This window comes from Pristiophorus japonicus, chromosome 3, assembly GCF_044704955.1.
Source record: "Pristiophorus japonicus isolate sPriJap1 chromosome 3, sPriJap1.hap1, whole genome shotgun sequence".
In the NCBI taxonomy this organism is placed as follows: Eukaryota; Metazoa; Chordata; class Chondrichthyes; family Pristiophoridae; genus Pristiophorus; species Pristiophorus japonicus.
Genome location: NC_091979.1, coordinates 42,323,902 through 42,340,367, shown reverse-complemented (window position 1 = coordinate 42,340,367; position 16,466 = coordinate 42,323,902). Strand labels below are relative to the sequence as shown.

Sequence of the window (16,466 nt, the reverse complement as noted above, 5' to 3'; positions counted from 1 at the left end):
CAACAAAGTGCATTAGTTGGACGATTGTGCACCCGGATCCTCTCGTGGAGAATTTGCACCCAAATTTGCTGGAGAATGGATTAGAATATGCTGCAGCAGGCATAGTGGCACAGCTATTGGTTTGTATGTGCAGTGATAGGGAGACCAGCATTCCCCAACAGCTGCACTTTGGTGTCAGGGATTCGTGTCTATTTTAGAGAAAAGAGGGTCTCCTTGTTATTAATAAATGAAGCTGGCACCATGGGAGCTAAAAAAATACAACTGCTTGATTAGTTTGCATTCAACGTGTCTTTATTCAAAATGGAGAACCAAAATCTACAGTGCATCTGCAGGGTACTACACAGCAGCCTGAGCATTGTGCAAGCTAAATGTGTAATGCACATTTGGTTTTCAGCTTTTACAATACAAATGCGATTAAAGAGACATTGCATTGAACTTATTCCACTTATAGTCCATATAAGCATAAACAATAGCAGACAAATACATATTTATATATATATATGCAGGTTCCGGATAGCTCATTTTTTTGTTTGCACTACGACTTCAAGCCAAGTTTTATACTTCATGTGATGCAGTGCATTTCACAAAATATTTATGAAAAATGTCTGGAGCTGTAATCTGTGCTTTCCGACATAGGAAACACACACAACAGATTGCTACAATGCGCCCACATTACTCAATGCATTGTCATCAGTTGTGGCCTAAAGGAAATAATAAATCTGTGAATGGGGAACATGAATTTCCGTTAATTGAACTGGTCCAGGAAGATAGGAATAAATGGTAAAGTAAACATAAGCAACTGTTAATGCTCGCATGGTGTTTTCCCCATGAATGGACGTATTGGAATACAAGACAATAAGAACATAAGGAATAGGAGCAGGAGTAGGCCATTTGGCCCCTCGAGCCTGCTCCGCCATTTAATAAGATCATGGCTGATCTGATCATGGACTCAGCTCCACTTCCCTACCCGCTCCGCATAACCCTTTACTCCCTTATCGCTCAAAAATCTGTCTATCTCCGCCTTAAATATATTCAATGATCCAGCCTCCACAGCTCTCTGGGGCAGAGAATTACATAGATTTACAACCCTCTGAGAAGAAATTCCTCATCTCAGTTTTAAATGGGTGGCCCCTTATTCTGAGACTATGTCCCCTAGTTTTAGCTTCCCCTATCAGTGGAAATATCCTCTCTGCATCCACCATGTTGAGCCCCCTCATTATCTTATATGGTTCGATATGATCATCTCTCATTCTTCTGGACTCCAATGAGTATAAGCGGAACCTACTCAGCCTATCTTCGTAAGTCAACCCCTTCAGCTCCAGAATCAACCTAGTGAATCTTCTCTCAATAGCCTCCAATGCAAGTATATCTTTCCTTAAATACGGAGACCAAAACTGTACGCAGTACTCTAGTTGTGGCCTCACCAATACCCTGTACAGTTGTAGCAGGACTTCCCTGCTTTTATACTCTATCCCCCTTGCAATAAAGGCCAACATTCCATTTGCCTTCCTGATCACTTGCTGTACCGGCATACTCACTTTTTGTGTTTCATGCACAAGGACCCCCAGGTCCCTCTGTACTGCAGCACTTTGCAATTTTTCTCCATTTAAATTATAATTTGCTTTTCTATTTTTTCTGCCAAAGTGGATAACCTCACATTTTCCCGCATAATACACCATCTGCCAAATTTTTGCCCACTCACTTAGCCTGTCTATATCCCTTTGCAGATTTTTTGTGTCCTCCTCACAATTTGTTTTCCCACCCATCTTTGTATCATCAGCAAACTTGGCTACATTACACTCGGTCCCTTTATCCAAGTCATTAATATAGATTGTAAATAGTAGAGGCCACAACACCGATTCGTGCGGCACTCCATTAGTTACTGTTTGCCAATCAGAAAATGACCCATTTATCATGCCCTCTAATTCTAGTCTCCCCCATCATTGGAAACATCCTCTCTGCATCCACCTTGTCAAGCCCCCTCATAATCTTATAGGTTTCGATAAGATCACCTCTCATTCTTCTGAATTCCAATGAGTAGAGGACAAGATAAAAGTTCACGGGGTTGGGGTTAATATATTAGAATGGATAGAGGATAGGCTAAGTAACAGAAAACAGGAAGTCGGGATATGTGGCACTTTATCAAATGCCTTCTAGAAATCTAAATACACCACATCCACTGGTTCCCCCTTAGGCACCCTGCTCGTTACATCCTCAAAGAACTCCAGCAAATGTGTCAAACATAAGAACATAAGAACATAAGAAATAGGAACAGGAGTAGGCCATACGGCCCCGTGAGCCTGTTCCACCATTCAATTAGATCATGGCTGATCTCATTATGGACTCAGCTCCACTTCCCACCTGCTTCCCATAACCTCTTATCGTTTAAGAAACTATGTATTTCTGTCTTAAATTTATTCAATGCCCCAGCTTCCACAGCTCTAAGGCAGCAAATTCCACAGATTTACATCCCTCAGAGAAGAAATAACTCCTCATCTCAGTTTTAAATGGGCGACCCCTTATTCTAAGATCATGCCCTCTAGTTCTAGTCTCCCCCATCATTGGAAACATCCTCTCTGCATCCACCATGTCAAGCCCCCTCATAATCTTATACGTTTCGATAAGATCACCTCTCATTCTTCTGAATTCCAATGAATAGAGGCCCAACCTATTCCACCTTTCCTCATAAGTCAACCTCCTCATCTCCAGAATTAACCTAGTGAACCTTCTCTGAACTGCCTCCAAAGCAAATATATCCTTTCGTAAATATGGAAACCAAAACTGCACACAGTATTCCAGGTGTGGCCTCACCAATACCCTGTATAGCTGTAGCAAGACTTCCCTGCTTTTATATTCCATCCCCTTTGCAATAAAGGCCAAGATTCCATTGGCCTTCCTGATCACTTGCTGTACCTGCATACTATCCTTTTGTGTTTCATGCACAAGTACCCCCAGTTCCCACTGTACTGCAGCACTTTGCAATCTTTCTCCATTTAAATAATAACTTGCTCTTTGATTTTTTTTTTCCAAAATGCATGACCTCACACTTTCCAACGTTATACTCCATCTGCCAAATATTTGCCCACTCACTTAGCCTGTCTATGTCCTTTTGCAGAATTTGTGTGTCCTCCTCACACATTACTTTTCCTCCCATCTTTGTATCGTCAGCAAACTTGGCTACGTTGCACTCAGTCCCTTCTTCCAAGTCGTTAATATAGATTGCAAATAGTTGGCGTCCCAACACTGATCCCTGCGGCACCCCTCTAGTTACAGGTTGCCAACCAGAGAATGAACATGATTTCCCTTTCATAAAACCAAGCTAACTCGGTTTGATTGAATTATAGAAACATAGAAAATAGGTGCAGGAGTAGGCCATTCGACTCTTCGAGCCTGCACCGCCATTCAATGAGTTCATGGCTGAACATGCAACTTCAGTACCCCATTCCTGCTTTCTCACCATACCCCTTGATCCCCCTAGTAGTAACGACTACATCTAATTCCTTTTTGAATATATTTAGTGAATTGGCCTCAACAACTTTCTGTGGTAGAGAATTCCACAGGTTCACCACTCTCTGGGTGAAGAAGTTTCTCCTCATCTCGGTCCTAAATGGCTTACCCCTTATCCTTAGACTGTGACCTCTGGTTCTGGATTTCCCCAACACTGGGAACATTCTTCCGGCATCTAACCTGTCTAAACCCGTCAGAACTTAAAACGTTTCTATGAGATCCCCTCTCATTCTTCTGAACTCCAGTGAATACAAGCCCAGTTGATCCAGTCTTTCTTGATATGTCAGTCCCGCCATCCCAGGAATCAGTCTGGTGAACCTTCGCTGCACTCCCTCAATAGCAAGAATATCCTTCCTAAAGTTAGGAGACCAAAACTGAACACAATGCTCCAGGTGTAGCCTCACCAAGGCCCTGTACAGTTGTCGTAACACATCCCTGTCCCTGTACTCAAATCCCCTCGCTATGAAGGCCAACATGCCATTTGCCTTTTTAACCGCCTGCTGAACCTGCATGCCAATCTTCAATGACTGATGTACCATGACACCTAGGTCTCGTTGCACATCCCCTTTTCCTAATCTGTTACCATTCAGATAATAGTCTGTCTCTCTGTTTTTACAACCAAAGTGGACAACCTCACATTTATCCACATTATACTTCATCTGCCATGCATTTGCCCACTCACCTAACCTATCCAAGTCACTCTGCAGCATCATAGCATCCTCCTCGCAGCTCACACTGCCACCCAACTTAGTGTCATCCGTAAATTTGGAAATACTACATTTAATCCCCTCGTCTAAATCATTAAGGTACAATGTAAACAGCTGGGGCCCCAGCACAGAACCTTGCGGTACCCCACTAGTCACTGCCTGCCATTCTGAAAAGTACCCATTTACTCCTACTCTGCTTCCTGTCTGCCAACCAGTTCTCAATCCACATCAGCACACTACCCCCAATCCCATGTGCTTTAACTTTGCATATTAATCTCTTGTGTGAGACCTTGTCGAAAGCCTTCTGAAAGTTCAAATACACCACATCAACTGGTTCTCCCTTGTCCACTCTACTGGAATCATCCTCCAAAAATTCCAGAAGATTTGTCAAGCATGATTTCCCCTTCACAAATCCATGTCGACTTGGACCTATCATGTCACCTCTTTCCAAATGCGCTGCTATGATATTCCTTAATAATTATTTCCATCATTTTACCCACTACTGATGTCAGGCTGACCGGTCTATAATTCCCTGTTTTCTCTCCCTCCTTTTTTTAAACAAGTGGGGTTACATTGGCTACCCTCCACTCCATAGGATCTGATCCAGAGTCTATGGAATGTTGGAAAATGACTGTCAATGCAGCCGCTATTTCCAAGGCCACCTCCTTAAGTACTCTGGGATGCAGTCCATCAAGCCCTGGGGATTTATCAGCCTTCAATCCCATCAATTTCCCCAACACAATTTCCCAACTAAAAGATTTCCTTCAGTTCCTCCTTCTTACTAGACCCTCTGACCCCTTTTATATCCGGAAGGTTGTTTGTGAGCTCCTTAGTGAATACCGAACCAAAGTACTTGTTCAATTGGTCTGCCATTTCTTTTCCAAATGTCCCGCTACTGATTCTTTAATAATGGACTCCAGCATTTTCCCAACGACAGATGTTAGGCTAACTGGACTATAGTTTCCTGCTTTTTGTCTGCTCCTTTTTAAAAAAAAAAATAGGTGCATTACATTTGTGGTTTTCCAATCTGCTGGGGCCTCCAGGGAATTTTGGTAGATTACAACCAATGCATCCACTATCTCTGCAGCCACATCTTTTAAGACCCTAGGATGTAAGCCATCAGGTCCTGGGGACTTGTCCGCCTTTAGTCCCATTATTTTACCGAGTACTACTTCTTTAGTGATAGTGATTGTATTAATCCCTCCCGAAAGCCCCTTGATTATCCACTATTGGGATGTTTTTAGTGTCTTCTATCATGAAGACCGATAAAAAATATTTGTTCAACGTCTTTGCCATTTCCCTGTTCCTCCATTATTAATTCCCCAGTCCCATCCTCACAGGACCAACATTTACTTTAGCCACTCTTTTCCTTTTCATGTACCTGTAGAAACTCTTACTATCTGTTTTTATATTTCCTGCTAGTTTACTTTCATAATCTATCTTCCCTCTATCATTTTTTTAGTCGTTCTTTGCTGGCTTTTAAAAGTTTCCCAATCCTCTGGTCTCCTACTTGTCTTGGCCACATTGTGTGCCCGTTTTCAATTTGATACCATCCCTTATTTCCTTAGTTAGCCACGGATGGTTATCCTTTCTCTTAGTCGTTTCTTCTCATTGGGATATATTTTTGTTGCGAGTTATGAAATATCTCCATAAATGTCTGCCACTGCTCATCTACCGTCCCACACTTTAATCTATTTTCCCAGTGCACTTTAGCCAACTCTGCCTTCATACCTTCGTAGTCTCCTTTATTTAAGCTTAGGACACTGGTTTGAGATCCAACTTTCTCACCCTCCAACTGAATGTGAAATTCAACCATGTTATGGTCACTCATTCCTAGAGGATCCTTTACTAGATCATCATTTATTAATCCTGTCTCATTACACAGTACCAGGTCTAAGATAGACTGCTCCTTGATTGGTTCCACAACATACTGTTCAAGTAAACTATCCTGGATACACTCTATGAATACTTCCTCAAGGCTACCCTGGCCAATTTGCTTTGTCCAATCAATATGAAGGTTAAAATCGCCCATGATTATTGCCATTCCTTTTTTTTACAAGCCTCCATTATTTCTTGATTTATACTCAATCCAACTGTGTAGCTACTGTTAGGGGGCCTATAAACTACACCCACCAGCGACTTTCCCCCTTTATTATTCCTTATTTCTACCCAAACTGATTCAACATCTTGATCTTCTGAGCCAATATAGTTTCTCACTAACGCACTCTCATCCTTTATTAACAGTGCTACCCCACCTCCTTTTCCTTTCTGTCTGTCCTTCCGAAATACCCCTGAATATTTTGTTCCCAGTCCTGGTCACCTTGCAATCACGTCTCTGTAATGGCTATTAGATCATACCCATTTGTATCTATTTGTGCCATCAACTCATCTATTTTGTTACGAATGCTACCCGCATTCAGATAAAGAGCTTTTAAATTTATTTTATTTAACTATTTTTTCCTGCTTTAACCCCACTTTCTGATTTATCTTTATGTTTATACATTCTGTCCCTTCCTGGCATGCTCTGGTTCTCATTTCCCCCAGTGCTATCCTGTTCTATTGCCTTCTCCTTATTCTTTGACTTTTTAAACTTTCGCTCAGCTGAATCCTCCCCCCCGCCCCCCCTCCCCCACACTAATTAGCTTAAAGCCCTCTCTACAGCCCTAGTTATTTGATTCATCAGGACCCTCGTCCCAGCATGGTCTAAGTGGAGCCCGTCCCAACGGAACAGCTCCCTCTTACTCCAGTACTGGTGCCAGTGTCCCACCACATGTGTAACTCTCTGATCTTATTTACCCTATGCAAATTTGCTTGTGGCTCATGTAGTAATCCAGAGATTATTACTTTTGCGGTTCTGCTTTTAATTTGGCCCCTAGCTGCTCATAACCGCTCAGCATTTTTAGCACTGGAACAAAAACGGTCACATGCATTGGTTCAAAATTAATGTACTCCAGCATGGAGGTTTAATTTTTAAATGGTAATGGCCAAAGAACCTTTGGTATCCAAGATTGTACAAACATTCAGAAATCATCCAGAATAGTATTTGCAAATGTTAATGACGTAATTTACGTGTACGCATGGTGTTTGTGATTTTGGGACTATTTATGGTCAAAGTCCTTATAATTATTCTGAAAATACTTCGGGTGAAATGCAAAATAAAGAAAGTTACTAGTATTGGAGGTAGACATTTACACTTTGATGTACTGATTGGAGCATCAGGCACCAGGCACACTGGGCCATTACGCTGCCCTCGTGTATGCAGCATCAGAGAGCAAGTTCGCAAAGGAGGTCTCCCATCAGGTAAGTTTACATTCTTTTCACAGGTTGGCGGCGTACTCCATAGCTATGCCACCAACCGCAATTTTTACTGGGAGGAGGGAGGAGTTTTGCTCTTTAAATAGCTGCACATTTTTCACAAATACAAGATTCCTGTGACTACACCAAACATGCTGAGCCATCAGCGCTATTCTGCAATGGTGCAAATGGCGGCAGCAATCACAGTAGTGTTAATTTAGTAAATTCACGATCACCATTGACTTTATAGGATGGGGTGGGATGGTGGAGCCATAATTAACTGTTCCACTGCTTTCGGTGAAGGAAACAGTGGAGCGGCTCTAAAGTCCCAGGAACTTATGATGTGGCACATATGCCATAATTCCGAGACTTTTGCCCCATTAAACGAGCCCCAAAACGTAGATGCATCACTACAATGGTGCATGTCTCCAGGAAATTCTGGGTCATTAAAGTAAGGTTTAGAAAAGATGCATTCAATTAAGGGAAAGCACAATTAAAAAAGTAAAAAAAATAAATCAGAATGGGGAAAACAGGTTCGTGGTAATGAGACAAAAGGTGGACAAGACTGCAACATTTAAAAATATTTAATTTTCTGAAAGCTTACAAAACTGGCCAGCCCAGAGGAGAATTACTTTTCCTTGAACAAGTCGTAGTGTAGGAGTCAGATTTGCAGTTTATTTAACCTAAACTTATAACCCCAAATAGGTATGAAAAATATTTTATTCCAAACTTGTGTACTGAACCCTTTGATATAAAAACTAATTATGAAAATTATGATTTCAGAACATTAAAACAGGAAAGGAAATTTGGTACTGAACATCATTATCCACCATACCAATGTATAAAAAAAAATTGATATAACCAATATCATACATCCATTTTGAAAATTAAATAAGAGTTGCTTTACTCGAAAAGACAACTCGTCAATTTCAAGGGAAGAAAGCTTTCTGGCACACATGATACTTACAACTGGTAAAGAATCGTCGTCTTCCCAGCATTGTCCAACCCAACGATAATCACTTTATGTTCTGAAAGAGAAACAAATCAGCAGCGAGATTAATGAATCTCATCAAAAATATAAAGATTATGGTTTTATTTTATAAACCAGAATAAAAGATCAAAGATTATATAATTGGCTGCTGGAAATTATATCATATTTTGGGAATAATCATCTGAAATGCTTTGGAGAAAGACATTGGCCTTGAATTTGCGGTTGGAGGCTTCCCGTGGAGAAATACTTCCGACCTGCAAATAAAATGCTCACGTACTTATGGCCACTGAATATAAAAGGGCTGCAGGAGGGGTAAAAACTAAAAATCATGGTTTAAAAACTAGGATGAAAACACTCTACCTAAATGCACGCAGCATTCGAAATAAAATAAATGAGTTGACGGCACAAATCATTACAAATGGGTATGATTTGGTGGCCATTACAGAAACATGGTTGCAAGGTGGCCAAGACTGGGAATTAAACATACAGGGGTATCTGACGATTCAGAAAGATAGGCAAGAAGGGTAAGGAGGTGGGGTAGCTCTGTTAATAAAGGATGATATCAGGGCAGTTGTGAGGGATGATATTGGCTCCAATTAACAAAATGTTGAATCATTGTGGGTGGAGATTAAAGATAGTAAGGGGAAAAAGTCACTGGTCGGCGTAGTTTATAGGCTCCCAAATAATAACTTCACGGTGGGGCGGGCAATAATCAAGGGAATAATGGAGGCATGTGAAAAAGGAACGGCAGTAATCATGGGGGATTTTAACCTACATATCGATTGGTCAAATCAAATCGCAGGGGGTAGCCTAGAGGAGGAATTCATAGAATGCATACGGGATTGTTTCTTAGAACAGTATGTAACAGAGCCTACAAGGGAGCAAGCCATCTTGGATCTGGTCCTGTGTAACGAGACAGGAAAAATAAACGATCTCCTCGTAAAAGATCCTCTCGGAATGAGTGATCACAATATGGTTGAATTTGTAATACAGATTGAGGATGCGGAAGTTGTGTCAGAAACGAGCGTACTATGCTTAAACAAAGGGGACTACAGTGGGATGAGGGCAGAGTTGGCTAAAGTAGACTGGAAACAAGGACTAAACGGTGGCACAATTGAGGAACAGCGGAGGACTTTTAAGGAGCTCTTTCATAGTGCGCAACAAAAATATATTCCAGTGAAAAAGAAGGGCGGCAAGAGAAGGGATAACCAGCCGTGGATAACCAAGGAAATAAAGGAAAGTATCAAATCAAAGACCAATGCGTATAAGGTGGCCAAGGTTAGTGGGAAACTAGAGGATTGGGAAAATTTTAAGCAACAGCAAAGAATGACTAAAAAAGCAGTAAAGAAAGGGAAGATAGATTACGAAGGTAAACTTGCGCAAAACATAAAAACAGATAGTAAAAGCTTTTACAGATATGTAAAACGGAAAAGAGTGACTAAAGTAAATGTTGGTCCCTTAGAAGATGAAAAGGGGGATTTAATAATGGGAAATGTGGAAATGGCTGAGACCGTAAACAATTATTTTGCTTCCGTCTTCACAGTGGAAGACACAAAAACCATGCCAAAATTGCAGGCCACAGGAATGTGGGAAGGGAGGACGTTGAGACAATCATTATCACTAGGGGGGTAGTGCTGGACAGGCTAATGGGACTGAAGGTAGACAAGTTCCCTGGTCCTGATGAAATGCATCCCAGGATATTAAAAGAGATGGCGGAAGTTATAGCAGATGCATTCGTTATAATCTACCAAAATTCTCTGGACTCTGGGGAGGTACATCGGATTGGAAAGCAGTTAATGTAACGCCTCTGTTTAAAAAAGGGGGCAGACAAAAGGCAGGTAACTATAGGCCGGTTAGTTCAACATCTGTAGTGGGGAAAATGCTTGAAACTATTAAGGAAGAAATAGCGGGACATCTGGATAGGAATAGTGCAGTCAAGCAGATGCAGCATGGATTCATGAAAGGGAAATCATGTTTAACTAACTTACTGGAATTCTTTGAGGATATAACGAGCATGGTGGATAGAGGTGTACCGATGGATGTGGTGTATTTAGATTTCCAAAAGGCATTCGATAAGGTGCCACACAAAAGGTTACTGCAGAAGATAAAGGTACGCGGAGTCAGAGGAAATGTATTAGCATGGATAGAGAATTGGCTGGCGAACAGAAAGCAGAGTCTGGATAAATGGGTCCTTTTCCGGTGGGAAATCAGTGGTTAGTGGTGTGCCACAGGGATCAGTGCTGGGACCACAACTGTTTACAATATACATAGATGACCTGGAAGAGGGGACAGAGTGTAGTGCAACAAAATTTGCAGATGACACTAAGATTAGTGGGAAAGCGGGTTGTGTAGAGGACTCAGAGAGGCTGCATGGAGATTTAGATAGGTTAAGCGAATGGGCTAAGGTTTGCCAGATGGAATACAATGTCGGAAAGTGTGAGGTCATCCACCTTGGAAAAAAAAACAGTAAAAGGGAATATTATTTAAATGGGGAGAAATTACAACATGCTGTGGTGCAGAGAGACCTGGGGGTCCTTGTGCATGAATCCCAAAAGGTTAGTTTGCAGGTGCAGCAGGTAATCAGGAAGGCAAATGGAATGTTGGCCTTCATTGCGAAAGGGATGGAGTACAAAAGCAGGGAGGTCTTGCTGCAACTGTATAAGGTATTGGTGAGGCCGCACCTGGAGTACTACGTGCAGTTTTGGCCATGGGATAGGGGGCGGCGTCAGTGGCTCGACGGCAGCTGAAGACACAGCAAGCAAGCAGCCTTCGAGTTGCGAGGGAAGCTGAGGCCATTCGACAACGGGATACGGACGCGTCAGTGGCTCGACGGCAGTCGAAGACACAGCAAGCAAGCAGCCTTTGAGCTGCGAGGGATGCTGAGGCCATTCGGCCACAGGATAGGGGCAAAAAGCTGCACTCACTGATTTCAGCAGGTGATTTCTTCAACAGTGCTGCTAAAAGCACTCCTTCAGACACCAAAAAAAACCAAAATTCAATCCCAAGCCTTTCCATGGGTTCAACAGACAAATGAACACTTTTCTTTAAGTCCCTTTAAAAATGGCCGAGTGCCAATGTTTATGGGCTACTGCGCGTGCGCGCGCTCCAACCCACAAGTGCAAGACTGCCGGCACGACGTTGTCTCATTTAAATTAGCCCCGCCCCCCACCACTTGTAGAATCGGCGCGACTCTGTGGCTCCGTCCCCCGCTGCTGTGTGCGCGCCGCGCCAAGCTCCCAGGGACCTGCAGGGAGCCGGAGAATCTGGAGGTATTTTTCTGGCGCACTTTTAGACACGAAAAACGGGCGACCAGGTCGGAGCTGCGCCGACGAAACTTCACCCCACTATAACTGTACAACAAAAAGTACTGTGTACAGCTTTAACAAAGCCTTTTTATCAAAAACTGACAAAAAAAATTCCTGCACTGTTGGAGGCAAATGAGCATTTTTCAGTAACTAGCAAACTTTTGCTTCTACTAGCATTGCTCCTTCATCTGCCCATCACAATCTGTACCCTCCAACACCACCCACCCCCCTCCCCGGCAGATAAATGCATTTGTTGTTTTGTGCGCAGATTTATTTCTACCTGAGGTAGTTCCATGAGTAGGTTCTTTATGTGTGTGAATCCCCCTTTCACAACAGTCCTGAAAATCAGGTACAAAGCACCATTAGTTGCCTTGTAAGCAAATGGTAAATTTAAGGACACGCTAGTTTGCAACTCCTAAAGATCCGATTGGGTCCCCTTGATCACAAGAGCTGATTGCTGATTGGTCCTCTTAGAGGATAAGACACACCCAGCAGTTTCTCTGGAACATGTAATAAGAGCCGACCTGCCTACGTAATCAGTGACTTTGCAAAGTGTAATTTGAGCCATTTTGACTGCTGACAGAACAGAGCTCACTTGGAACAGACAGGACTCACTCTCGCGAGTTAAGACCTTCTCTCACACCCCCCCGGACAAGTTCCTGCCCCCATCCCTCACCGTCCAAGTGCCTGACCTTGCACCCCTGTCCCCCCAGCCCAATTTTCAGGCTTTCTCTGCCCACACCCCTCCAAGTTCCTGACATTCTCTCCCCCACGCCCCCGCCCAAGTTCCTGTCCTCCCCGCCCCCGGATTCATGACCTTCTCCCCCCAACAAGTTCCTGACCTTACTTTCCCTCCTCCTGCCGCCGCCGTGGATGGGGAATTGTGTGTGGGTCACAGATTGTTAACAGATTGGGCATGCAGTAAATAATGCAGTGTCGTGACTTCTGGATTTCGTCCAGTCCAATGATGTCACTTGCCACACAGCTTTCCGAGAAATCAACCAGGTGTAGGGGGAGGCGAGAGGGAACGTGGTGTGGGTATAAAGAGGGTGGAGTTGGAAGAGCGAGATCTGTCTTACCACCTGGATCATATTCTCCCTCTCAACCGCCGCACCCCCCACCCCCCCTTAGGTCTGGAAGACGTTCTTCCCCCATCCCCACTGTGCTCTTTACTACCCTCCATCCTGAGTTCTTGACCTTCACTCTCTCACCTCCGATTTCCTCTCTCTCTCACTTTCTCTCTCTCTCTCTCTCTCTCAAAAGGCTGTGAAAATGTTTGTGTAGATAATAAGAACATAACATAAGAACATAAGAAATAGCAGCAAGAGCCTGCTCCGCCATTCAAGAAGATCGTGGCTGATCTGCTCATGGACTCAGCTCCACTTCCCTGCCTGCTCCCCATAACCCTTTATTCCCTTATCTCTCAAAAATCTGTCTATCTCCGCCTTAAATATATTCAATGCCCCAGCCTCCACAGCTCTCTGGGGCAGAGAATTCCATAGATTTACAACCCTAAGAAATTCCTCCTCACCTCAGTTTTAAATGGGCAGCCCCTTATTCTGAAACTATGTCCCTTTAGTTTTAGGTTCCCCTATGAGTGGAAATATCCTTTCTGCATCCGCCTTGTCGAGCCCCCTCATTATCTTGTAAGTTTCAATAAGATCACCTTTCATTCTTCTGAACTCCAATGTGTATAGGCCCAACCTACTCAACCCATCCTCATAAGTCTTATCGCCAGAATCAACCTAGTGAATCTTCTCTTAAACAGCCTCCAATGCAAGTATATCCCTCCTGAAATGCGGAGACCAAAACAGTACGCAGTACTCTAGATATGGCCTCACCAATACCCTGTACAGTTGTAGCAGGACTTCTCTGCTTTTATACTCTATCCCCCTTGCAATAAAGGCCAACATTCCATTTGCCTTCCTGATCATTTGCTGTACCTGCATACTAACTTTTTGTGTTTCATGCACAAGGACCCCCAGGTCTCTCTGTACTGCAGCACTTTGCAATTTTTCTCAATTTAAATTATAATTTGCTTTTCTATTATTTCTGCCAAAGTGGATAACCTCACATTTTCCCACAACATACTCCATCTGCCAAATTTTTGCCTATTCACTTAGCCTGTCTATATCCCTTTTCAAATTTTGTGTGTCCTCCTCACAATTTGCTTTCCCACCCATCTTTGTATCATCAGCAAACTTGGCTACATTACACTCAGTCCCTTCATCCAAGTAATTAATATAGATTGTAAATAGTTGAGAACCCAGCACTGATCCCTGCGGCACCCCACTAGTCAGTTAGTAATCACAGCGATATTCTGGGCAAATGTCCTGGAGGCTCCTTTAGTATAGTCAATGATTTTCAATAGATAGCCCAAAAACCTCAGTAGTAGGCTCAGACTCGAGCTCCAAATTCGGCAATGTGGTTCGGCTTAATTTCCGGCTTCCTCATATATCGTACTATGCATGCGCGACCGTATCAAGTGTGCATGCGCAAAAAGGGACAGAGTCCCCGTTGCACAAAAATGTTTGTGCACATAATCACTCCGTAAATTTAAAGCTCCATGAGGAAGGAAAGCATAGCACTTACACCAGTCCCTCTACCAGTAATTGGGGAAGATTAGCAATAGTCCTAATTATTAGCAATACGTACTGTAGTTCTAATAATCGTATAATACCCAACAGTACTGTGGGAGTCCCACAAGGACTGCAACGGTTCATTAAGATGACTCACCAGCCCCTTCTCAAGGGGAATTAGGAATGGGCAATAAATGCTGGCCTTGACAGCGATGCCCACATCCTAGGAACAAATAATAAAAAATAATTCCTACATTACAACAGTAATTCACTTCAAAAGTACTTCATTGGCTGTAAAGTGCTTTAGAACGTCCTACTATATAAATTCAAGTCTTTCTTATTAAGTTTGGGACAATCAATTTTAGAAATGTTTACTCAAATGACCCCAATGCCATTTTTGTTCATTGAAATTGTCCAAACTTGCTATGGTGTAAATCACTGATATTATACTCGCGACAAAGAGACTTAGTGTTTCGCGCCCCTTCCCTGATGTTTCTCCTCCACTTTGAGTGGTCGTGGACCAGGGATTCGCAAGTGTCGGTGGAGCTGTTGCACTTTTTCAAGAAGGATTTGAGGGTGTCATTGAAGCGTTTTCTCTGCTCTCCTGCAACTCGCTTGCCATGTCGGAGCTCAGAGTCGAGAGCTTGTTTCAGGAGTCCCGTATCAGGCATGTGGCCAATGTAGCCCATCCATCGGCGCTGGTCGAGTGTAGTCAATGCTGGGGATATTGGTCTGAGCGAGAACACAGATGTTGGTGCACCTATCCTGCCAATGGATTTGCAGGATTTTGCGGAGGCAGTGTTGGTGGTAGTTCGCCAGTGCTTTAAGGTGCCCACTGTACATAGTCCATGTCTCCAAAGCATTTAGAAGGGTGAGTATCACTACTGCTCTGTAGACCATGAGCTTGGTGCCGGGTTTCAGATCTTGGTCTTCGAACACACACTTCCTCAGGTGACCAAAGGGTGCACTGGCACACTGAAGGTGGTGTTGGACTTCGTCACTGATGTCTGTCCTTGTTGACAGTAGGCTCCCAAAGTATGAAAAGTGGTCCGCGTCGTCCAAGGTCTTGTCATGGATCTTGATAATCGGGGGGAGGCAATAGTGTGTGGAGGGGGCAGGTTGGTAGGGAACCTTTCTCTTACGGATGTTTAATGTTAGGCCCAGACACTCATACGCTTCGGTGAAGGTGGCGACGATGGTTTGGAGTTCGACCTCCAAGCGTGTACAAACGCAAGCGTCATCCGTGTACTGTAATGCAATGACAGAAGTTGGAACGATCTTGGATCTGGACTGGAGGCGATAGGAGGTTGAACAATTTCCCATTTATCTTGTAGATTAGCTCCACTCCAGCAGGGAGCTTGTTGAAGGCGAGATGGAGCATTGCAGCGATTGGGAAGAGCGTTGGTACGATGACACAGCCTTGCTTGACACCAGTCTGCATATGTATTGGGTCGGTGGTGGATCAGTTGGTAAGGATCGCAGCTTGCATGTCATTGTGAAGCAGGCGAAGGATGGTGACAAATTTTTGTGGGCAGCCGAATTTGGGAAAGACACTCCATAATCCTTCACAGTTGACAAGAGTCGAAGGCCTTTGTGAGGTCAAAGGCAGCCATGTACAGAGGTTGATGCTGTTTCCTACATTTTTCTTAGATTTGGCACGCGGTGAAGATCATGTCCATTGTGCCCCTTAGTGGGCGGAATCCGCATTTCGACTCTGGGAGGACCTCTTCAGCCACTGGGAGAAGGCGACTGAGGAGGATTCTTGCGATGACTTTCGCTGTGGCAGACAGCAGAGAAACTCCTCTGTATTACCACAATCGGACTGGTCACCTTTCCTGAAGATGGTCACGATTACGGCAACTCTGAGATCACCTGGCATGCTTTCCTCCTTCCAGATGAGGTCATGAATTTGCGCCAAGAGTACTTCCCTGCCATGCTTTAGTACTTCGGCGGGGATTCCATCTGCTCCTGAGGCCTTGTTGTTCTTCACTTGTCAGAGGCTTTTTCAACTTCATGCGGGCTGGAGTTGTGCCGAGGTGGTGGCAGGTATGGAGTCAAGGACATACACGTTGAAGACTTTTCT

At 43.6% G+C, this 16,466-nt stretch overlaps 1 protein-coding gene across 1 annotated transcript in view; it reads right to left on the bottom strand.

Moving 5' to 3' along the window:
- arl5a (ADP-ribosylation factor-like 5A) overlaps nt 1-16,466 on the bottom strand; it is a 70,581-nt gene that overhangs the window by 40,288 nt on the left and 13,827 nt on the right. The window contains exon 2 of the mRNA XM_070875300.1: nt 8,476-8,536. Within this exon, the coding sequence (XP_070731401.1) occupies nt 8,476-8,536 (61 nt within the window). The remainder of the gene's footprint in view (nt 1-8,475; nt 8,537-16,466) is intronic.